Here is a 26,198-nt window from a genome sequence, read left to right as displayed (position 1 = left end):
TTGTAATACAAACCAGCAACAGTTATTTGAAACTGTTTGTTAAACAACTTTCATCCCAAGCTGAATAATATTCTTAGATTTAAGTGTTCCTTAAGATAAAACTATGAGGATTCACAATCTTAATTTCACTTTATTCAATTTACTTTATTCGAAATGAAATTCCATGGTACGTTTTGACTGCAAGGAGAACATAGCTTGTAGGCTCGTTCATACCAAACCTACTGATCTCTTTAGTCACACATCGGATACCAGGGATCGCTTCCAACCAGAAATACCCACAGGGGCGTTGATTTGTAACCACAGCCAAACCCACGCCACATGTTCCTATTTATATAATTAAGATCACACGAAAATATAATTACACTGTTCCATGCAAAAAGATAATTATTTCATCCCACGCTTACTATCTTGAACTACATCCCGCCCACAACAGCAACAAGTCGCATCTTGTCTAAAATCGGCGAAGCCGACTACAATTTACTGTTATTAACACACCACGAGTCTCACCCCGAAGATGAACCCTACGCCGAGTTAATGACTATATCGTACCTATGAAGTTATGGCTGATAATCACAAACAAGTTTTAGAGTCTACTGCAAATGAACAGAGGGTTTTAATTGAAGCACCGGCCGTTTTATCACAATAAACTAGAAGGTTTATGCAGACTGATATCTTACCATACGTTTCCTCTAACATGGGTCTTTAGTGCAGTTTTTATTGATGAAAAAGTTAGTGTCGAAAGTTTCTTTTTGATATTCCGTAAAGCTCAGGATCGGCGTTACATCAAAGGTGAATGAGCAATCGTATATCTTTAGGTATGAACATTTATAGCATCGTATTTAATTAGTTCATTGGATGATAAATCGCGTAGGTTCAAAGTTTATGCACATGGAGATATTAATAATAGACTACATAAAAAAACTCGCTCCTTATCACATCCAGATTGCATCCACGTATATCTTGGCGAGTTAGCGAGATCAAATGTTCGTTTTGTAATGTTGTATTCGGTACCATAGATGTAGAAGGAGAGACAGTTGGTTTTGTTCTAAATGAAGCCCAGTCATGGATCACTGATGTAGATATAATATATAGTGGTTCAGCACGGTTGTGGTGGTTTGGCTGGTTATAAGGGCAAACTACATTTGTGAAATCTTCCGTCGGTCATGACAGTTGAATATTATGATGGTGCAATGTTAAAGGCACAATGTCACGCTTTTTCGACAAGATTTTGGTCTACATATATTGGGAGCATATGCACTCAGCTTAGATTCCTATTGATACAATAAAAGACTAAACATCCCCCTACAACATGTTTGCTGTTTCAGGTTGTGCGTAGAATATTCGTAAAGAGCGCGCTAAGGGATAGGGTTCGTTTCAAGTAATGTTCAGCCGGCAGACAGCGCGTGAGTCGATTTAATGCAACGGTGCATTGATTTGTCGAACTTTAAATTATAACTTTATAATGTCGATACGCCATTCTGAGGGGGATAAATTGTATGGTCGCTTCCTTGATAGCTAGTATTATTGTTTGAAATGCATTATGTATTTTTAAAGACATGTAGTGTGACATTCTGTCTTTAATGTCGATTGTGGCTGTGGCGGTTTGGATCCAACGATTATAAGATTATCATCTGCAGTATCCATGTGCTCTTTACGAAATAATGAGTGAGCCTGGGACAACAGAAATGTGCTTCAAACATTGTACCCATGTGGGGAATCGAACCCGGGTCAGTGGCGAGACAAACGGAAGCTTTAACAACTAGGCTACCCCACCGATCCCTTTTACAACACAAGTAAATGTCCATAAACGGCATCACGCCATGCTTACTGTATGTCCCTGTAGAATTCGAAATACCGGTTACAATTGACCCTTGAACATCAGGTTGGTAGGACATGGGGCATAACATAGCTTTTGTATAACTGGATGTGACTTGAGGCATTTATTGGGACAGTAATGTATGCCAGTACAGTTACAGGGATGGACACTATAATCTATGATTTCCGGCAACATTATGGGGAGGAAATCAAGTACAGTGATAGTGATGAAATTCTAGTATAGTGATAGTGATGACATCTAGTGACATGATAGTGGTGAATTTTCAAACAAATAAAAAACCCAAAGAAACCAAAAACAGCCAGAAAAAAAACAACAAAAACAACACCAACACAAAAACAACAACAAAAACAAACAAAAAAAAAAAAACACCAACCTCCCCCAAAAACCCCAAACAAAACAAACAAACACAAAAACAAAACAAAACAAAAACAAACAAAATAAACCCAAAGCAAAACAAAACAAAAAACGCCCAAAAACCACAAACAAACAAACAAACAAAAAGTCACCCCAAACAACCAGCCCACTACCAATTCAACAACAAAAACAAAAAGCAACAACAACAACATAACACACACCTAAACAAGCATAACCCGGAAAATCCCAACACTAAAAACCCCACACTTTAAACAGTAATCAACACTTAAATACCCTCCCGATACGTATAGGTCCCTGGTAATTCGAGTACTGGTTACGGGGGGAATCATTCTGAGCTCCGTTTACGACCATCTCTGTGAGCTCTCGTAATGGTTTCTAGTTCCTGTCCATTACACGTCCTATTCCACTACAAATATCTCCTAATAAACGGCCAGCGCCAAACGAAGACGACCAAAGCGTAACAAATGATGTCGACTGAGAAGGCGAAAATTTGATACACTTTCAAAGCTAAAACATATGTAATACTACAAAATCACGTCGATTAAAACGTAATGAAGCGCCGTGGATTTCAATCGGTGTTCACTCCCAAATTGTGCCTTTTAAAGTGTAATAAACACGGCAAGATCTATTTAACTTTCATTTGGGGCTAAGGTTTCCTGCCTTCAGAAAGGTCTTTCAGAAAACCTTCAACTCCAGAACGTAGTTATCAGGAGATCTATTACATTACCTCGTTGACACCTAAAACTGTTCTGTAAAAAAACTGGCTTGTCGTGTCAGGGGGACAGCGTGTAATGTAAGGATACGGTTTCGTGTAAATTATTCCGCTCAACCTTCAAAGGAAGCGGTAAAATTGACGACAGCCTAATTACGTTAGAAAATTCAGTGCTTGAGGCGAGGGGGGTTTGTGAGCACGTTTCAAATGGGTTAAAGGAACTATGGAGCGGCATGTTTCAGCTATAGATCTACTGTATTGGAGAACCGGGTATTGACTTCTTCCTTGAATCGTGACTAGTGGCACTGGTTGTATTGTTTCAGGTTTGCTAAATCGATCTAGATGGGGAGGATTCAGGACATGTGTCTACATTTGTGATTTTGTAAAGAAGGGAAGAAACCTGAGCAGAGCAATTCCTAACAAAGTGTTTCCTTGGTGTTAAACAAAAAACAATAAGAAATTGGATTTGAACAAATTTTAAATTACAAACGGTATCGAAATGATACAACAGTCGCCACAAAACTGCAAACTTAAGCTGCAGAATGCAACTTTGATACCGCATTAAACAAATCACTATGAAGAATCATTTCATACATGTTTTTCGTGGTCGGTCTCCATCAAACATCGGCGTTTAATTTTTTAAGCATGTAGTTTTTGCAAAAATGTGAGTAAAAGTGACCGTCAAGCGTGGACAGAGGGAGTGAATTCAACTTGAAGAATATATTACTAGCTATATGCGATAGTATTGCGAGATTTGCGAGATTGGGCCACCGTTGGACCAACATCAGAATGCTATCTGGGGAGCAAGGGAGGTTTTTTTCACGCTGCAGTCAAACTGTATTGTGTCACATTCTTAGATATGGTACATCAGTGTGTGAGGCATCCTCGATATCTACATGATATACCTTCCGACACATCTCCAATAAAGAAGATGGAGGATAAAGAACCATTTGCAGGCCCCTTCCATGGGTGAGTCAGTTTGTTATAACGCCGCCTTTTCTTATAATACAGCCGTATACAGACAAGAAAGAGGACACAAAAACACATTGTTGTCTTCAGTAACCCATGCTTGTGATAAAAGTCGGCTAACGGGATCCGGTGGTCAGATTCGATGACTTGGTTGACACATAATCGTATACCAATTGCGTGGAACGATGTTCATGCTGTTGATCACTAGATTTTCCGTTCCCGACTCGATTATTTACAGATCTAGACTGCCGCCATGCAGCTAGAATATGGATGAGTGTGGAGTTAAACAACAAATCAATGTTTTGAAGTGAGGTCAAGTTTTTGTTTACATTGAAACAGGAAACCTATTTTATCTGTTCTACGGCGAGTGAGTGAGTGAGTGAGTCTAGTTCTACGCCAGATGTAGCAATACTCCAGCTATATGGTGGCGGTCTACAAATAATCGAGTCTGGACCAGACAATCCAGTGATCAACAGCAATAATATCGATTTAGGTAATTGATCTCTCCTACGGTTCGAGAGGGGAGAAATATAGGCTGGGATGATGTCGGAACGTGCACGATGTAGCAAATACTCACCTCTGAATTCCTCAATGCAATCTGGAAGCTCGACGGACGATGGCGATGACGTAACTTCCGGTTAGTATGAACACTTCCAAGAAGCAGGTCGTTTGTCTTCCTTACGAGATGCTTGAGGTCACCAGTCTCCGTCCCGTGATCCAAGCCATTGTCATGAAAGCCACGGCTATGAGAAGTCTTGTGTTTCTTAATTTCCACCCTCATCAGCTGTAACTCCGATAAGGTAAAGTTTAATAAATTGGAACAATCGATATCCTTCGGGAGCGTCTTGTCTGGACCTTCTCCAGGGTTCTCCACGGGGGTGCTCATGAAAAGTTGTTTTTCGAACGTTTCCAGTTTCACTGTACCTAAAATCTTGCACGATCTGTTAAAATCCACCTGCAGACTTTTGGCAACGTCATTTGAATATGGAATCACGTGAGCTTTGATAACTTGATACTCAGCTTCCGTCCCGCCTGGCACTAACCACGATTGTCGTAGCTGTCGGTATGTCCCATGGGCAACGATGGCGTGTCTGGGATCGTTGCAGTCGGGGTCGTTGTAATAGTATTGATGTACTTCAAATGTATTTTCACTGAATTTGTATTTCCTGAGAAGATATTCTGGTCCTGAACGAATTTCACATCTGGAACAGACAGAAACAATATTACCAAGAATTGAGGTGAGGTGAGGTGAGGTGAGGTGAGGAAGGTGAGTTGAGGAGTAGTCACTATTGTGACAAGGTGACAGGGTGAGTGAGTATGGTATTACCCCGCGTTTGGCAATATTCCAGCAATATCACGACCTGGGATACCAGTGGCGCAGTACTCATGTGTGAAATCGAAAGCATACGCCTTAACCACTAGGCTAACCCACCACCCCAGATGACAAGGTAACTCACTCTTACCATTTCATACTTATTTCACAATTGTATTGTGTTTGAGTGACCTCTCACAAGAACTTAAAATTCTCCTATCAGGCACAAAACACGTTAAAAGCTAGCAGTCAAGATAACACACGGAATATTAACGTTGGTTATTAATACGTCAATGATAAAGTAACTTCATCGAGCGGGATGCAGAACAAAACTGTAAAAAAATATACCCGACGTCATCCGTTTGTAAATATGTCAGTGTCAAATCAGGTATGCTAAAAAATCATTATTTTCATTTCCTTATCGCTTACCGGTTTTCCAATTTATTTTGCAGTTAAAACCACCACATGCAGAACACGGAGGCCCATTACAGTGTCATCACACAATTATCTTTGACTCAGCATGCCATTAAATCCTGCCTGACATGAATTAAGAGATGCTGGTTTAAGAATTGCACAATCTGTCTACCCTCGTTAAACCGCCGTCCTTTGAGTCCGACCCACCCTTCGCGCACCTGCGAGAGTCATTTACAAAGGGAAGTAACTCTGAGGCATAAGTGCACTTCCGCCCCTGGTTTGATCTCGCTGATAGGGATTGTACATAAGAAAGATGTTGAACAAAGAGTTGCGTAGTAGAACAGGAGTCAGCTTTCTCGATATGATAGTGACAAGAATGTTTGCAAGGTGGACCAAAGCAAAGCCTGGCATCAATATGACACACTACAAATGCCACTGAAACTGACATTTGTAATATGGACAACCACGTGGAATTCGTCAAGAAAACCGGTCACTTCATCACCAAATAAGCCACGAGGAATACACATATGTACAATGTATGGTGAAGAGAATCTTGAGTGACAGGGAGTGAGTGCTCGGGGTAGTTTAATGTCGCTGAAAGCGCTATTCAAATAGTGTTAGAGCGGGAATCGTAACATGGAAATGATTGGCTCTATTATTTCAGAGTAGGTAAGGTCTCAAGGAAGAGACTTCGTACAAAAATATCCACATGAATATGTTGGAGTTAGACAATATAGAAATGACGGACACATGCTGTACGTATACAAAGGTAAAAAATATACCCCCTTCTTCAGCGTGAAGTGGCAGTTCTAGACTATCCGACCACCCCTTACTTCAGAAGAGGAAATAACCTGTTAAAATAGGTAATTGGGGTTTAGTTTTAGTAATATTCCCGCAACATCAAAGAGCTCAGAAACGGGATTCACACATTGGGAATTCTAACCCAGATCTAGGGCATGACAAGAGAACGCTTACCATGAGGGTGCCCAACCGCCTTTTTTGCGTTATGAGCGAAAATCCTAACCCAACCACTATCTCTTTGCAAATGAGGGAACGCTGAAGGAAAGGGGATATTGAAAGATGCACAAGCTGAAGCATATCTGTAAAGGTAACGACAGCTATATCTAACACATATAAGTAGAATCTATTAGTTTTGGAGTTATTTGACAAGGCTTGGGTCACACGATGGTCAGAGATAAAGACGGAAATGCTCACGACGGCGACTTTGTCACGGAGAGGGGTCGAACTTGATGAAGTGACAAAGTGCGAAACAGGAGGTCGCCAGGGAGAACAATGACGAGCCTCTCTGTCTATAGAAAAGTAGCACATAGTGTAGCCCTATCTAACATGATACCGTCGTGACATTTAGACAGGGTTTGTTATTATACATATTATTAAAATTCTTTCAGAGTAACGAAAACCAATAGCGAGGTTAAGTGAGGTCGGAACGATGTGTACCAGGCTAGTCTAGAGAGACATAGAAAAGTAGCTGTTGGAGAATGTTTCTTACATCTCTTAAAATATAAAATGCGGCAATATATGAGCAGAAAGATGTTAAGCAGGTGCTTTTGGGGATGACCCTTCCCGAAAGCGTGTAATTTTAAATTCGTATGTAGGTTCAGAATGCATGTGTTTGAGACGACTACGTGCTTAATGCGACCTTACACGACGTAAATGGTCACGTCGAAGAGATACACGCCCTGAAACATATCCGCAAACACAGTTTTTCACATGACTGATCTAACGGCTTATCGCCAAATGTGATACGGTTAATGGACTCACATGTGTTTGGGCTTGAAATGTATCGTAATTTTCTGTGTTACTAAGGCCATTAGACACGTTGGAACTCATGACGTGATTAATCTAAAACGTTGAAAATTGTCTTGAAAAAGCACGTGTTAATTATCATTACTGATCCTCTCCAACACCCGCGACTATTAATCATGGTAGTTTTCTCGACAAAGGCTGTCATTAGTTCCAGTCCTATTGTTAACGTTCTTTTCGCCCGTCACTATCTTAAGATTATATACGGGACCTTGAACCAAGGGCATGGGAAGAGAATTGTTTCCGACAGACCCCGAACGTAACACAATCGGCCTGTCTAGTATTTGGGAGACTGATTTAAGTCCAGGACAAATTTTATCGTTTCTTTGACGCACATTAAGCAAAGATAAAAGGAGGGTATCCCCGTGCTGGCGTAATAAAACGCCCAATTTCATTAACGTGGCGGAGAGAGGAACTTTGATACGGGCAACTTAACGTCGGGCTGTGATCGGGGCTGTAAACAGATCAGGAAGATACGCAATCTTCGGCATATATTAAACGATCACGCGAGTGAATGAAAGGTTTTAGAGCATTTGTAGAATCTCAACAAATGAAATTAGCATCTCGGTGTCAACAAGTATTTGAAATCGAAAACATCCATTGTGGCTGGTAGGGCAATTACCTGTGCTTATCGGCTGCGGAAACGTTTGAAACAGGTTCCTTACACAACCTTTGCGACAACCGCTCGACGTGCTAAGACTATATTGACATAAAATTAGGTATCTGTTTGCTGCGGACCTTGCGTTTACATGCTGAATTACGAAAGTGGGGACACGTGCATAAATTCTTCAAATCGAGTTTAACGAGTCGTAACTAAGGGTTCTTTTAAACCTGTGTGGTGGAGGCGTTGTGATGTTAATCACAAAACAGGGCAAGTTATGGATGGTACTTGACTTGGTAGATCGATTCATGTTTATGTACAGTATTTTCATTGTATACAGAGCAGCAAAAAAAAAAACAAACCCAAAAAACAAACGCAACTCTGGCTTTTTTCAAGTTTCAAACAGAAGACATATTCATGAACGCTTACTTTTATGAGATTTCATTTTATCCGAAAATTACGTTTCTTTTGGTGTTCGATATACTAACATTTAGATGGATAGATAGATTGGATGTTTATATAGCGCACATATCCACGCACTAGTGCATGTTCAAGGCGCCGGTATTTTTCCCTCGATCACCAGATGTCAATCTCAACAGCACATCGTATTTCAATCTCAACTCCCTGGGGAGTATACAACTCTTGCTGCCACTAGGCGCACCGAGTTTATTGTGGCTCTCTCATCCCAACGAGGTACCCAATTGACAGCTGGGTGGACTGGAACACATAGTCACAGCACTTTGTCCAAGTTTACTGCACGTTGCTGTACCCGCAACTAGGTGTATGCACGTGTTCATGTGGCCACCATCTGGTCATATACCAACGGATTCGTGGGTTCCTTTAAGTGCACAGGGTTGTGTACTGTACACTAGGGGTTGTGACAACACTGAAAGAGTCTGCACACAAAGTTGACTCCAAGGGTTTTACACCCGGTCACAGGTGGGCTCGATCCCGAAACCTTAACCTCGCTGGATCACTAGCCTGGTGCCTTAGCCAGCTCGCCCACCATGCCCCATTTGTGTAATAATAACGCCGATATCCAGCTGTACAGCTCAAAGGGCTTTGCACGCACGCACGCACGCAGCTAGGTCGAAGATAAAGGGAAATGCATAAATAATTCGCGATACCCGAAGTTCGACACAGTCGTATAATGGTGATCGTATTAGGAAAACACGGTGAAACATTTTTCCGTTGATAATTTGCCCTGCTTTGCGGTTCATACTGCTTCAAGCTTAACATACTGCACCGAGAGCATTACTGTGGTGAATAGGCGCTAGCGCATCATATCTTATTCGCGCTATTCTCATTTTTCTTACCATCTAACAAATTTTAAACCCCGGTAAAACAATTTAAAATAAATTTGAGTCCATTTGTAATGCGCTTTGGACCCGTGAAAGTCCGGGTTGGAATGTATCTCCCGTAACCCATGCTTGTCGTAAGAGATGACAACGGGATCGGGTAGTCAGGCTCGCTGACTTGCTTGACACGTCACCGGTTTCCAATCGTGCATATCGATGTTTATGATGTTGATCACTGGATTAGATGGTCCAGGCTCGAAGAAATACAGACCGCTGCCATATAGATGTAATATTGCTGAATGTGGCATAAAACTCGCTGTAATGCGCTAAAATCCACGCCAGAAGGTATGCCCGTTGTCTATAGATTTTACTAGTTCACTCGTCATAGTATTTCTTGAACAGAAAGGTAACAATGCGGTTACAATGCATGGAATTATCGATGGATTGCAGTTGTTGAGACTCCGATAGCAATTAATCGATGTTAGACACGGAAAAATTATCGATGCATCGAAAGTATGCATATGCGTGACTATCGACAGCTTAGTCACTGACCTCTGTTGATAAATGCGCAAAACATAGGAATGTAGATTTGTTCCCAATGTCCATCCGTGCATCCAGCTCTCTTAAACAACCATGGCGGGAAACACGCCCTGCGACTAGGAGTTGGAAATTGTGAATAGCAATAAGTTCATATTTTAACTGTTTACTTGATCTGTGTTTCTGTTTTATTATCAGTTTGTCAGTTCTGAAAAGAGACTGAAACTTGTTTCATTTCATAAGACTATACATTCATTTGGGAAATAACTTGAGACAGTTGAATGAGACAATTCAAGGAGAGAGAAATTATTGCCCATATTGTATTGCAATAGTTGGTCGCAACAGACTATCGCTATCGCAATAGTATGTTGCAAGGTTATCTGTGGCAATAGTTGCTTCCGCTTCAATGGTGATCTCTAGCTTTTAGGTCTCACTTGAAAACATCAAGACTTTGCGCCCTATTCAACTCTTCGGCAAGTGAATTCCAGAGGATTGCAACTTGAGCTGAAAATCGTCCGTACCCAAATCCATTAGTCGCCGCTAAGCGATAATAGAGAGAAACTGAGTCGTCTACACAAAAAAGCTAAGGGAAGTGTGATACGCAGGGAAGCACACAAACTACATGGTCGTTTATCTTACTTCACACATAAATGTCGTTTTCCGATTGCAAAGTATCCCGCTGCCAATACCAACTCATTTGGTACTTCCTGGTAGTCCTTCCTTATCTCGAAAAACACTGAATCACGCATAATGCGAATGCAAATCGGTGGAAGGGAGATAACTCTAAATTTGTTTTTATTGTGTCTTGTCTGCAAAATCTAGCAATGGCTGCGAAAAGATTTGCCTCGTATTCCAATAAATAAATTTTGACAAAACTTTCAAATGGAGTCCCTGTAAATATTAGGGAGGGGAATTACATCGCGGTGACCTTACTAACACAAAACCTGTGAGAAAAACAGCAAGATGCACTGTCCCTTGGGGCTAATGGATTGATGTACCCTCTTGGCTACATCAACCCATGACCCCTTCCTGGCCACTGAACAACTTATAGTAACCTACCACGTCGTCATTGCGAGCAAGAGACGTAATGACAGCGAGAGCGTTCTAGTCAAGGTCGTTCTAGTAAAAAAACCATGACATCGACTTGACGCCACGCAATATGATTTCAACATGTGTTATTACTGTTATGAACAATATACTGTCATATTTACATTGTAGATGTTGATTTTCTTGGAATCTGGACCACGTGCCCTTTGAAATCTTACACGTTTTTTGTCTCTCGAAACAAATGTCGCCGTATATTTCCTGAAACCTTGTTTATTGTTTCTTTTTACCGTAAGTCTAACGTAAAGGATGTGAATATGTTGGCGAATAAACCTCCCTTTTTTCTGAAACGAAACAAAGTTACTAGGAGAATGGTAAAAACAGCTATGTACATTTCCTGCAGTGTTGTGAATATCCCCCAGCTGGGACAGCGTCGGCCTCGGTTCTGTGATGTATTTCAATGTAGGTAGCATCTTGAAGACATTTACAACCTCATACATTTCCGTCTGGGAAGCTATGCAAACATGGTTGCGACCGAGCCCAACCTTAATGGCACTGGACCTATTCCATGTTACGAACATTCAGATGACAGAAATGCCAGGCCTATACGGAAAACCAGCCTGTGCAATAGTCTCACAGTGGAGTATGTATTTCGTTTGAAAGGAATATTACTGAAGACATTGAAACATATTCCTCGACTCTCAAACATAGGGGTCCTGTGTTACGAACATTCAGCTGACAGAGTGTCGTTTTACAAAGCGATCCTTAGGCTAAGGTATTCGTAACTCCGATAATTTAACGTTGGCTTACGACTGAAGGCGCTAAGGTGATCGTAACGTCCATACCTCTATGTAGACTTCCGATTATTGTGGCGCTAAGCTGATCGTAACTTCCAGACCTTAATATAGGCTTACAATTATTGTGGTGCTAAGGTGATTGTAACTTCCAGACCTTAATACAGACTTTCGACTGTTGTAGCGCTTATGAGATCGTAAATGCCACACATAACATAGACATGCGATTAAAATGTACAAAGACATCAAGAACTACACTGAGATCTCATAGACAAGTGTATGTTTCGTTTAACAGGAGTATTACCGAGGACATACTTAATGCGTTTTTTCACTCTTGTCATTTTGTTTCGAAGAAGACGAAGATTATTCTTTATGTATTTGAATATTTTAAGGAAGCGAGTGAGTGGGCGGGTGAGTGAATAAGTCAATTTGAGGTGAGCAAGTGGGTGTGGGGGAGCTGAGTATAGAGTGTCAATGTCATGTACAGGTGACCGAGAGTGACTGAGTGGGTGAACGGGTGGTGTGGGGCTGGGGCTGGGACTTTGACTGGGGCTGGGGCGGGGGCTGGGGGCTGGGGGCTGGGGGCTGGGGGCTGGGGGCTGGGAAAGGCTGAGTGGATAAGTCTGTTAACCAGTGGAGTATCCAATTGCTGGTAACATTTATTTGAAATATACACTGAGGACCCTTTAACACCCTAACGCGGAAACAGTGGAATGTTTCAGCTGGCAATTCTTTTTCTGTGATCGTGTAAGTTTACTAAAACAGCTAACCAAAATGAATTATAATGTATTGTACGCTCACAGTATTAAGTCCTACTCTCTGAAATTTTGAAAACTGTAAAATTGTTTTTTTTTTGGGAAAAAACAACATCTGGACCCTGGATACTGGAAAAGGAACTGAAGGAAGACCGTAGGTCACAGTGTGTGACGAGCATGTTTCATGTTGTCGGGATGAGCATAGCTCCTAATGCTATCGTCCCTCTACCTGTCTACTTACAGATGACCGAGCTATACCTGGAATATCACTGATAGCTCGAAACAGTACTCATTCACTCGCCCATTTATAAACCTAGTTCCGATGACCCCCTAACCATTCGTTCAAGCTATAACTTTGGGGATCAAAATATTAACTCCCTTACGCTCTACACTGCTCTTTAAAGACATTAATATACAAAAGTTTCGAGGGCGGCATCAATTTATTATAAACCTTCATTGTACGTTTAAATAATGAAGAGACACAGGTTTCCCCAAGTCATATGTTATTGCAGCTGACGAACTGGCTATTGATTATAGCAGTCGCCCAGTAACCATTAAACAGTGGCGCCGTATAACTAACATGTAATGTTCTACGATAAATTCAAGCTTAACATGACAGGGAAAACTCTAGGCTGTTATGTTATTGACTGGCGTAAATGAACCAAGAACTTATTACATTCATTTTAAAACATAAGACGCCACTTGGCTTGTGGTTCATGTGTTGTAACTACAGACATGTTTACACTTAGATGCAGTATGAACAGTCTCGATTGATATACATTCGTTCAGCTTGCCCAAGCTGAGGCCTACCCGAGTAAGGGTTTGGGTTTCGATGAAGTCGTTTTAACAGATACTTCACCAGCTATCATCAGTTTCCAAATCATCCAGTCAAGTGAGAAATTGGGCTTATAAAAATTGCCATCGGATGTGTCATACTGATTGTTTTCAAATCTAATGAATATGAAAATACATTTAAGGTTATATGACTTCATAATAATCACATACGAATATAGCCTAGTTGTTCTGGAAGACAACCATGGAAAACATTATTTTGTTCGTGAAATAGCCGAAGCCGAGGGATGCTAAACTACATTTAAAAGATGAGAGTTAATTTCAAGCAGTGAAGAACGCTATAAGATATCCACATAAGCCTATTTCATTATATATTGTCTTGTGTTCTTTATCAGAGCCAGGGTGATGCCAAACAACAAATTAAACTATATAATATGCATATAGAATGCAAATTAATTGCCAAACACACGTTTCAAGACGACGAAATATAGAAGTTGATGATTAAATGATACTGTAATTATGTCATTTCTGACATACACAATCACAAAAATTGTATAAACAATAAATATGAACGGACAAGGGGATACTTATGTGACTGGATACGGGGAAAGTTATATGAATGGATGGATACGGGGAAACTGACATGACTAGATACGGGGAAATTTATGGTACGGGAAAATTTATATGATTGGATACGGGGTAATTTATGGTACTGGGAAAATTACGTGAATGGAATTGGGGGAATTTATATGAATGGATATGGGAAGTGTACATGAACGGATATAGGGAAATATTTTTAACCAATACGGGCACAGTTATATGAATGGATAAGAGAACATGGATGATGACACTATGTATTTGAGAACAGTATAAGTCATAAACCATGCATTGTACGTATCCCCCGACAACACGAGCAGGTGCCAAAGGACAAAGTGCGGTGATTTATTTCTTTGTTAATCTATTATTCAATATCCTGCTTGAAATGACCCGTACAATGTACCACTCTAAAGTCTATTACTAACAAACCCCAAGAGTCCCGACAACGCCGTGTTTCTTCAGGTGTTATTTTGTATTCAAGAGGGGATACTGGAAATATTCAAGAGGGGATACTGGAACGGGAATGGTCACTGAGGGCCGCGGAAAAACAATCATTAGGCCACTTAGTATTTCTCTAGATGTGATAAGGGCAAATAGTCCCCGTGAGAGTTGTTGTCCTTGCATTGGACCACCATCAAATAATACGAAAAAATTCGTGACGTATTGAAATAGGACGTTGTGGGATATTTGTTTAGCGGACTTCTGTATTTTGGTAATGTTTGTACGTTGCGTAATTTTTGTATTCGGTGGGCATAGCGACTTGTGGGGAGCAGAAAGGTCGGATTTAACCAGTAATCCGTTTGCTCAGATTTCAGAAAGGCTGCTGAAGCATGCCTCGAACATTCAAGTAAAAGGCAGGCATGTTAACAATTACAACTGAGCGGGGTTTGATAAGAACGAATTTCAGAAATACTATAAAATTACAGCATTGATCATGGAGGTCAGGATAAACAGAACACATGTTAGAGTCTTGGTAATATCTAATCGATGTTTTTAAGATGTTTGGTTGTTGTTTAACGCCGCATTCAGCCATATTTCAGCAACATGCCAGGGCTTTATTAGAGGATGATCTTATGTACTAGCAGTATATATGATGACTTAAAAAGGAACTGTACTCTTACTGACAATGTATGACCATCATTTCTGTTTGTTGTTTTCTTCGATTATTCATGTCCGTTTTTTGCACCTGTTTTAAAAGTTATTTTCATAAACTTTTAAACTTCCCAGGTGGGGGACAGCCAAAACCACGCAAACAATTTTCTACCGTACTCACCGCAGTCTATAAAAAGTCTCTCAAAGGCTTGTACCAATTCCTATATTTGCATCTAGATTACAAGATCTGAAAAGAAAATCTTTACTCAAGACTGCCCGTCAATGAAAGCGGGCAAATATTTGTCTCTAAGGACATATATCACAGGGCTTAGGGTGGCAAATCACTCTAACCGTTGGTTAGCATTATCAAGCGGGCTTCAAAACGACGAGTCCACCAACACCACAGAACCGCTAAAACTACTAGAATGTAAACTCAAGCCACTGCCGCTTTACGGCGGTTTAACAGTACATCACAACATCTTGGAACATCAAGAAGGTTCGTGAATGATTAATGCACATTTCTGCTCAGTTAAAAGGCTATCTTTGATTTCTGTCTAACCCCGACAAGATTAAACGACCATTTAAAGCAGCTGATTGTTTCAAAACAGCACCCAACCTGCCCCAGTCAGCCTGACGGTTGTTACATGTTTGTTTTCCGTTCCGGGAACGTGTGCGGCAGTCCCTGTGATAACGGTTCGTCAAAGGCCGGAGCATAGTTACGCCAGGGTGTGAATCCCGAGCGGCAGGAAGCTCGGTTTCAAACAGTGACGTGGGGTGGAGGTTGTTTATCAGTATGTAGATTGAAGGGTATGGGTGCGAGTGTGGTACGATTACTTCAAAGTTGAGGTGGAGTGAGTATGGTTTTACGCCGCTTGTAATGAGATATCAGCAACGACACAAGACATGGGCATCGAACCTGGATCTTCGGCATGATGAACGAACGCTTTGACCACTGGGCTACCCCACCGCTCTCACATATTGTGCCAATGTCAGGAATCGAGCCCATACCTTCGATGTGACGAGGGAATGAGTTGTGAATCATTGGGTGAGAGAGACAGTGTGAGTGTGGGCGGGTGAGTGAGTTGTGAATCACTGGGTGAGAGAGAGAGTGTGGGCGGGTGAGTGCGTTGTGAATCACTGGGTGAGAGAGAGTGTGGGCGGGTGAATGCATTGTGAATCACTGGGTGAGAGAGAGAGAGAGAGAGAGTTGGGCGGGTGAGTGAGTTGTGAATCACTGGGTGAAAGTGAGAGTGTGGGCGGATGAGTCCGTTGTGAATCATTGGGTGAGAGTGAGAGTGGGCGGGTGAGTGAGTTGTGAATCATTGGGTGAGAGTGAGAGTGGGCGGGTGATTGCGTTGTGAATCACTGGGTGAAAGAGAGAGAGTGGGCGGCTGAGTGAGTTGTGAATCACGGGGTGAAAGTGAGAGTGTGGGCGGGTGAGTGCGTTGTGAATCACTGGGTGAAAGTGAGAGTGTGGGCGGGTGAGTGAGTTGTGAATCACTGGGTCAGAGAGGGAGAGAGAGAGAGAGAGAGAGAGAGAGGGCGGTTGAGCAAGTTGTGAATCAGCAGCATTGAGCCCATGTAATCCACATTTAAACTGCTTCATACAAATACACTTATTATGCCAGCGATTAACAAGTCCAGAACATAGTCAGAAAGAAGCAGATTTCTTAGTGATAGAAGGCAAAATAGTGAGGGAATTTTATTGAACAGATGTTCAAAGCACTGACTAGCTATAGCGGATGGCGGGGTAGCCTAGTGGTTAAGCGTTAGCTCGTCACGCCGAAGACGCGGGTTCGACACCCCACATGGTTACAATGCGTGAAGTCCATTTCTGGTGTCCCCCACCGTAATATTACTGGAGAATATAGTTAAAAGCGGCGCAAAATCATGCTCACTAAACCTGACTAAAGTCTAGATGGTGAGAACGAAAGCAAAACCAGTACACAAGAAGTCTACAATATATAAATCGGAGACCCCATTGATCAAACACGATGAAAATGCAATGATTTCAGTTGTCTGAAAGCTGTCTACACTTAGATGACTCACAGATACAAAGACCACGCCGAAATTGCATTGGCGCTAGTCATGCCCGTTTGATTCGGTCAGCTGAGCGAGTGAGACTCAAATAGCATTAGATACACCTTTCAACACAATCCCGTCAAACGAAACGTACCCAGCGGTCATTATCGAAAGGGAGGACAATGGGCAGACGTAGCTTGACATGCGTTTAGCGTCCTGTTAACTTTATCACAAGTGACCATCAGCACGTCATTTATGTCCACGTTGGCGTTTTAGCAGTTGACTATTAACACGTCATTGTTTTGTTGCTGGCATGACAACGCTGTGATATACATACTCGCAAACTGTCAATAGTGATTGACACTTCCTTGTCACAAAGCTAGAGGAAATTAACATGGCAATGCGGTAAGCACAATATTACTTGTGATAACAAGGGTTTCATGGTACCGGGGAATATGTAAACTATATTTCACAAGGTTAATGATTATTTTGAACACATGACACAGGACATGGGTCCAGAAGAACGAAAAAAAACAGGTTGAGTATTGTCGATGCAAACAGATGTATTTACAATTAGTAACTTTTGCAAGTATCAGATATTGACAACGTTCACTTGCACGTGAAACCAGTGAAGGTGTTGTGGCACTTCAGTGGACAACATCAAAGTATCTATCTACGCGATTGGGATACGATGACGTGTCATCAGCGTGTAAACCTAACTCACGCACTCAGTCAAGTAAAGTAGCCGAGACCTACCTGTATGATGTCCACTCCCCTACCAAATTAGGAGGAAAGTTCTCCTCAATGTGGTCGTGTTGTACACGTCTGAGAACTCGACCACACTCCCTTTCCCGCCAGTCTTCGCTATACACGTGATACGACCGAGCCCCACACCCGGGAAGCAACACCCCTGGGGAAACAAACACAGGTATAGAACAACATTCATGAACAACATTCATGAAATTATAATATCTTATTATGTTATGTTGTTATGTTTATCATTTTACGCCGCACTCAGCAATATCCCAGCTATACGACGATCTGTAAATAATCAAGTCTGGACCAGACAATCCAATGACTGGCACCATCTACGCACATGTAAACGCAGACGTGTGTCAACCAAATCAGCAAGCATGGGGCGACTAACGGGATCGGATGGGCAGGCTCGCTCACTTGATTAACACATGTCATTGCATCCCAACTGCGTATATCGATGCTCATGCTGTTGATCATTTGGTTGTCTGGACCATATTCCATTACAGACCACCGCCAGCTGGAATGTTGTTGAGTGAGGGGTTACTCAACAGTCATGTCCACCCGATCCCGTTAGTAGCCTCTTACAACAAGCATTGGTTACTAAAGATGAATTCTAACCCGGATCTTCAGGGACATGTATATGCGTTCTGCGTTGTGATGATCGTAATATATAAACTCATACTGAAATAATAATACCATCACGGGTGACGGAGAAAAAGATAATAATCACCATAACAGATCTAGCGTGAAACTGCCATAAATTAGTAAAACGGAGGATAGTTAAGCGTTCGCTGGTCACGACGAAGGCCCGAGTTCGATTTCCACACATGGGTACAGCGTGTGAAGCCCATTTCTGTTGCTAAAAGCGTTGTGAAACCATACTCAGCCTTGCTCAAGGCTGTACTGTAGTGATTGGTAAGCCCATGAACGTATAATAAATCTATCCTTTAAAGGGGCTGAGGACGCGTGTCCCTTGAGGACAGTATGACATTTCTATTCATATTCTTTTAGAAATTATCATTGAAACTATTATTTATTACCTTAGAGATTTGTACAAGTCTACTTTTGATTGTCAACAGTCATATACAAATACTGTGGTAATGATATCATTCTGCAGGAGGAACGCCAATCTGCTTTTCCGACTCATCGATCTAGCTCATCCAAGTCTGCGCTGAAGGCTAAGCCCATGGATGTTTTGTAATTCCATCCTTTAAAGAGTCACATCCAGATGAACGGACAGTGCAACGTCTTTCAGAAAGTAGCATTTAAACTATTAATTATTACCTTAGAAACATGTGCAAGTCTAGCTCATTGAGCGATGGGCGAGATTTACGATCACCTTCCCCCAATAACCTCAGTATGAAAGTTAAGATGTTCTGTAAGGCATGCGTCACGTCCCAAGACATACTTCACCTAGATGATGTCTCAGATCAATGTACCCACGGTGGGAGTACCACGGGGTCTCGAATGAACAAGTTTGAATTCCCCAGGAATGCTGTGAATTTGGAAGATGGGGAGATACGGACGTGTTAACCAGAGGTTTCGGATTCGGCTGAACTTCATGATAAGACAATGTTCTGTCCTTTCATCGACGTTGTCATATTATACACCCAATAAATCAAAAACCTCCCAGTCTCGCCTCTTTCAGCGAAAAAGTGTACACCCCCGCAAGAACATTGTACCTCTAATGCAGGATAACGCTCTCTGTCCTTTATCAGTTTCCAGACAAAGTCTTGAAGTTGTAATGAGCTCTCAACGTGAAATTGAGACAGTTTCTCTACAGTCAGGCTCCTCGCTAACTGTCGATTGTCATGCGTTAGAACATAAATAGCTGAGTTACCACAGTGCGAGTTCCTGAATGACGTGAATGAAAAGGCTTGCGAAAGTGCCCAATAAGGATTTAAAGGGGTGGGATATCGCGCAAGCTTGTCAAAGACAGATACAAACATTGATTCAGGCAGTTCAATACTTCAGTGTATGTCTGCGAATTATTGTTTTTATGAGCAAAGTGTTTAATAATCCAAACGGACTTCTGTGAAGGAGGTGGCACATAATGAGATGTGCATGAGTGTGGCTTTACGCCGCTTTTGGCAATATTCCGACAGTATTAACAGAAATCGGCTTCACACGTTGTACCCATGTTGGGAATCGAACACAAGTCTTCGGAACGGTGAGCGAACGCTTTAACCACTGGGCTATTCCCATCACCCCTTGGATGGAATGAGGGAGGTAGATGTATTTGAATACAACTGTTGCAGATCTTTTGGACGTCATCAAATATGTTTACGTCATCATATATTATGAAGTCAAAATCAAATGGCGTTGCTAATGTTTTGCAGTTGAAGCTAATTAGCTGAGATTGTTACACTGACAACCAGCTAATTGAGAAAGTTGAAAGAATGATTTGAGATAATAAAATAGGCACAGTCGCATGTCTTTTGATAAGACATAATGAAATATGTCGAAACTAGTCGATAAAAGTTTAAAACACCCAGGCAACACTTATCGATAAAAGGTGAAATCGCCCAGGTAAGGCTCAGAGATCTAAAGTTTTATAGACAAGGAAATCCTCGGAGATTAAAACTTTTTTCGACTTGACTGTTGATAAATTGTTTGTCAAAAGACACGAGGGTGTGATTCTCTGTTGAACAGTTAATTAGTACACATTTTACGCAAAGGTAAAGTCTCCGCCCAACTCAGAGTAAAACTGCAATGTCTACCCAAACATGTATACAGAAATGAAAAAAAAGCCAAGCAAACATTAACATGCTTTCGAGCATAGTCACGCTTTAAGGCCTATAGGGCGCGTACTAAATATAGTAATAGTCAAAATCAAAGATGTTTTTTGTTGTATTTCAGGCCTCCTGGCCATATACACTAGAGTTAAATGCGATATACAATCACATACTGCTTGCATACAGACATACAGGGATGATTGGAACAGAATAGTATGCTTAGACATTACATTGTGATTGCATTGCAATAGTTTCAAGTTGACACAGTTGTCATAAGTAGACAGGAATTGTTTAACTGCTACAGTAGGTGACTTGGAAAGGTAACATTCAGGAACATTATTGTTTACCTAAATCTATGTAAGATGGACAGAGAAATAAAAAAAATTGTTTTACTTAGATTAGGTCTACATAAACTTAATGATTAATGAAGGAAGACGTATGCCCATTGACAGATACAAGAAAACTTGCCTATTGCATAAGTTATCTCCTAAATAAAAACATTTTAAAAGCACAATAAACAAATCGGAATATTTACTTACAGTAGCTATTTCAAAAACCATATTCATGGTATCGGTTCAGATACCCCGTGTCGTGAGCACGACCATACCCATTCACTCACTCAGTCACTCACTCCCTCGCTGAGCATATGAACACGACCAGGAAACGCTGTCTGTTCCAGGATGTAGAGAGGACAATCCTAACTATTTTTATTGTTCTTTATATTTCCTGGATGTTCCGTGTAATAATGGCGGAGTCATAAAGTAACCTGGGTATGGGAGAATTCGTGTGAAGACAGTACTGACGGGTTTAATAAACAAGGGTTTAGTTTGACGTATTGCTGACAACATTTATGATCCCAACATTCCTAATTTCATAGATCGCATATTGCGAAAGTTCAAAATCTGCGTCGCGCATAAAGCTGATCTTGTACAGTTATGGCATGAAAAGATTCCTCCATTCGTACGGATTTGCCTTTCAAACTCATACGCACGCACGCACCTGCGCGCACACACAAAAACCTCTGTTGGTTGAGTGGAACTCGTGCCTATCCCTGCACGCATGTCACCAAGAACTATCTTAAAGGGGGATTACGTTCTTACTGTGTGTGACCCTGTATGTCATTTTGCTTCAAGGCCTTTGCATTGGTGTTCGTGCTGTCAACCAATGCTTGACTCCCACACAGGCATGAAACTTATATTTTCTGAAACCGGAGTATGAAGAAAACCCCAACAACTTTCTCTCTACCCATTCTACGTTTCAAACGTTCGTTTTAGCCCACATAGCCTAGGTCTTTTTATGTAAATTGATCTGATTTTCACGGGAACAGCTTCAAGGGTGTAGAGTGGTTTAAAATGAATACTTTATTGTTACTAAATGGCCAGATACGCGAGACACGGCCCCACCCCCTCCCCACCAACACACCACGAGGACAAAGCTGTTACTGTTGACGAGTCGAAATGAGGTGGGATGAGGTGAATATACTGCATTCAGCAAATAATTGCATTTTGTTGTTGAAGGGTTTGAAAACACCAGAGAGATAAGTTCATAGTCTGTGATTGTCTGCAAACGATGGCGACGAGATGTTTGAGATAAAAACTGATATTTCTTTGTTGTTTGAGGCTCCACCCTCCAACTTTCCAGCTCTTAATACGGGGGTTTGTAAATTATCTAGTCTCGACTGACAATCCAGTGACTGATATCATGAGTGTCGATCTATGGGAGCGGAATACCAAATTGATCACCTGATCCCGTTAGTCGCCTCTTGTTACAAGCATCGGTTGGTGAAGACCTTCAGGTTCAAAACTAGCCACGACTGCAGATCGTTAGTGAGTATCGCTGAGTGTCCGTATTGTGGGTGAATGTCATTTTATGGCGCGGCCAGCTTCACAATTTGAGAAAAAAGTGTTTTACAAATTGTTTACCGTTTTCACATTCGGACACAAAATCAGTATAGGAAAACATTATGAATCTCAGCTATGCATTGGCGAGTAGAAGATAGCTCAGCTATGAATTTGAGACTAAAGGGTATCTTAACAAGGAATTAGCAACTAGATGGTATCTTAGCTAAAGTATGCATTAGCGACTAGAGTGTATCTTTAGCGACTAGATGGTATCTTATAGATGTCGTAAACGACCAGAGGGTAATTCAACATTGCAGTAGCAAGTACAATATAGATGATATCAGATGTGGAAGCGGTAAAGTGCGCGACTACGTCGAACCTATTATATACGATACATATATCTTTATTTTAACAAGGTTGAGTCATGTGAAAACGTGCTCCCTGACAACTGCATGCTGTCAGCGCGGCACACTGTGTGATTGATACTCCAAGTGTCTTCAATTACTGTCTTTCGTGCTTAAATCCAAACCGGTTACTGAGCTTAAATTAATTCTGTTAACGACATAATTACAGTCCGCAAATCTACTTATTGCATGATTTGTAGAGAATGTCCCATCAGACGATTGATGATGCATGAGCACTGAGTGTAATCACACCCGCTTGACCTTGTACCGAATGTAGATTTTAAATATTCTTCACTCATATGCATAACTGAAACGACAAGTCTGACTTCGGTTCTTTAGACAGCAAAGATTGTCAACAATGTCACTGACATGCAGTGAGCCCTCGTTCCTTCGGCCATCTTTCATCCAGGACGATCAGTCTAAGACGTCCGTTGTTGGATTTGAACTGGTCTGTCTCAAAGTCTCTAAAACACATTATTTTCCCTACTGCCTAGCCGACCTGCAGTGCTAATGCCCTGCATGAAGCAAGGCTATATTTCCTCAGGTCATGAATCTCCCATCTCACTGGTGTTCCTTTTCAATTGCTATAAAACGTACATATATACATTTAAGAACTAAGCGTTTGTCTAGGTTTGAACCAGCAGCCAGTAAATTACCGTAGTATGGCTGAACGCTATAGAACTGGCCCAGTATAAGTTGTTCAATGGTCACTGGTCCAGCATAAACAAACATCGAGGGTACATCAACCCATGGGCCCAGAGGGACCAGTGAACAAAACATTTATCTTACCGAACGCCTCAGTGTTACCTTTTGAATTGTTCGAAGCATGGGTACAATCCGTTTGAAGTCATCGCTAGATTTTGCAGACAGGAAAAACAGATTTTGAGTTATCGATTTGCATTCACGAAAACATCGGTAATTTCCGTACACCATACCTGATTCAATGCTATTCGGATAAAAGAATTACTACCAATGAGTTCGGCATTCCCAGCGGGGTAGATTGAAAGGTACAGAGGTACACTGACAATGATATAAATGCGCTCAGCTAAACAGGGAGCGAGATCTATGTGTGAGATAAGATGATAAGCCATGATCGTCGTATGAGGCGACTAACTGGATCGATAATCAATGGCTTGATTGATTTGCATTATCGTTTGTTAATTACGTAGTTGGGTGTTAATAATGTCGGTCACTGGATGTGTCTGGTGAAGATTCGAATATTGATGGACCGTCGTTACGTACTTATAGCATATCGTTAAGTACGGCGTTCAAAAACAAAGAGTGGCTTTGTTGGGTCACAGAAAGGTCCATTAGGACAGGAAATGTTTGGTTTAGTTTTGCTTCATTAAAAACACCATGTACAAAATAAATCTCGAATTAGGGCGCGAGTGAGTACTTCGTTTATGGCGTCTCTATGCAAAATCACTCAACTCACTATACGAACTGTACGTAATTCAAAAAACACCTGCAGTAAACTATAACCGGTTCGAGGCGGATTAAACCGACCGTCATGACACGTGGTGTCGTGTACACTCGAGCTTTCTTTGAAACCCGGAGACAGCACGTGAATCCCCTGTTTTACACACAAACATGCACCTATCGCAGAGTTGACGTAGACGCGCAAATGCTTTCTAATAAATTCAATTAAGGGACATGACATGTGAAGCACGTGGTGCGAATGCGAAACACGTTCTGGTAGATAATTGACTACACGTGAAGCCCGTAAACACGCACAGATACACACGGCACGTGAATCCCATGCAGTTAGGCGGAACGTTTATTTATTCACTTGAAACGACTTTTAACCTTTCGATCTCACATACAGTTTTGCCCATCATAAACAGCTATTTATATAAAAAGTTAAAAAAAAAACATGAATGAATACATGGAAATATTGTTTACAGAATCGTCACTTTGCTTTTGGTAATGCACGGAGTTGTATAAACACGTTAGAACGTTTTCTGGACCCGTGCGCTCTCATGTGCACTATATCAAGATTTGATATCGAGTCCCTTTGAAGTTCTTCTGAAAACAGCAGGGTGGAATAAAACGGATCTTGTTCCAAACAAACTTAAGTTATGACATAAATATAGAGGCGCTGAGGTTATTATCAGCCCCGCGGACGTATTTACCGTTATGCTTACTTTCCGTATCTGATTTAACAAAAGAAACGGTTGCTGCAGTTCGTTAAATCAGATCGCATGCTGCCTTCGGCTGTGATATCCCTGAGATAAAGCAGTATTTATCTATATACAAAAATGATGTAAAAATATGCATTCGTGATCTTTACTACAAACACATCTAAACTTCCACTGCATCGACGAGAAAACGGTGTTATAGTTCCAAAATAAACTCTTTAACTTGTTGACGGCTACGTCCATGAAATTTCTTTCAATGTCTATGTGGGAGGTCGGATACACGTGAAGTTGACTGACAGATGATGGTACAAAGACCCTTTTGAATTCGCCCAGCTTAAAAGTGGAAATGTAAACGACAATAAATTTCTTGAGTATAATTCTATATAATAGACAAATACGATAAGCCTAACGTTTTCGTTTCGTACTTCCCCGAATTGCCCAGCGTTGATACAAATTCCAGTCAGTATGTCTCATAGAAGTCGTAAAATGGAGAAATTCGGGCTAGTGATATCTCGGCTTATTACAAAAACTTCTGTATATACAAAGGCGGAGGGGGTACATTACTGCTGGAAAGGCGCAAGCATCTTGTGAACTGGGAATACCATAAACACTTGCCCGAGAAGGATTTCCTTAATACGACCTGTGAATGTTTTTTTCTTTTAGTGTGTACCATTTTTATGTATTGGGTGTCAACGCGGCCATGTGGCGCACTCATGCGTGAAGGATGAAGGGCAATTCTTTCAGCAGAGGAAACAGCTAACTGTAGGGTTGTTTTACAGTAAGTACTTAAATGTGGTTTGTTATTATGCTGTTTTTTAAAAAAAACACACTCTGGATAGAACCACTAATATGTTCATTTCTCAATGTGTTTGAAATTAAAGTACGCAAAGCAGTGTAACTTTGGAGCCATTGCACAATATTCTTCTACACAGTGTATATACAAAACATTCTTCATGGTAACAACGTGTTCTGATTCCGTATCAGTAACTACAGAAGACGTGGCTCAAATGCGATAGAATATATAAAATAAATCCAGTAGGTTTATTCTGGTAGTGAGGCGATCCAGACCTCGATACAAAGTTACCTTCTTTAATGCATCACTTAAAATTAATAAAATGAATCACTGGTTTGTCAAGTCCATGAGTCGGGGCCATGAGTCTTAGAATGATCAGTTAATGTTTTAACCAAACTGCTTTTCAGCATTGTTCACGACCCTTATATAAATCGAACCGATAAACATGGAATGTTGAGTGTATACCTTGATCTTTAGTTGAGATCGGAGTGAGCATGATAGGTAGGTAGGTAGGTTTTGGGTTGGGTTTGGTAATATCCCATCAATAAAACGACAG

The 26,198-nt window shown here is 41.2% G+C and overlaps 1 protein-coding gene across 1 annotated transcript in view; it reads right to left on the bottom strand.

Moving 5' to 3' along the window:
• The window catches only part of LOC137258467 (protein APCDD1-like), a 52,719-nt gene that overhangs the window by 8,652 nt on the left and 17,869 nt on the right, over positions 1 to 26,198 (bottom strand). Inside the window, exons 2-3 of the mRNA XM_067796152.1 lie at positions 17,732 to 17,885; positions 4,471 to 5,095 (exon numbers count right to left, since the gene is read on the bottom strand). Coding sequence (XP_067652253.1) covers positions 4,471 to 5,095; positions 17,732 to 17,885 — 779 coding nt within the window. The remainder of the gene's footprint in view (positions 1 to 4,470; positions 5,096 to 17,731; positions 17,886 to 26,198) is intronic.

Source organism: Haliotis asinina, chromosome 12 (assembly GCF_037392515.1).
Source record: "Haliotis asinina isolate JCU_RB_2024 chromosome 12, JCU_Hal_asi_v2, whole genome shotgun sequence".
NCBI lineage: Eukaryota > Metazoa > Mollusca > Gastropoda > Lepetellida > Haliotidae > Haliotis > Haliotis asinina.
Note: the sequence above shows the minus strand (reverse complement) of the source record. Positions and strands in the feature narration are given on the sequence as shown.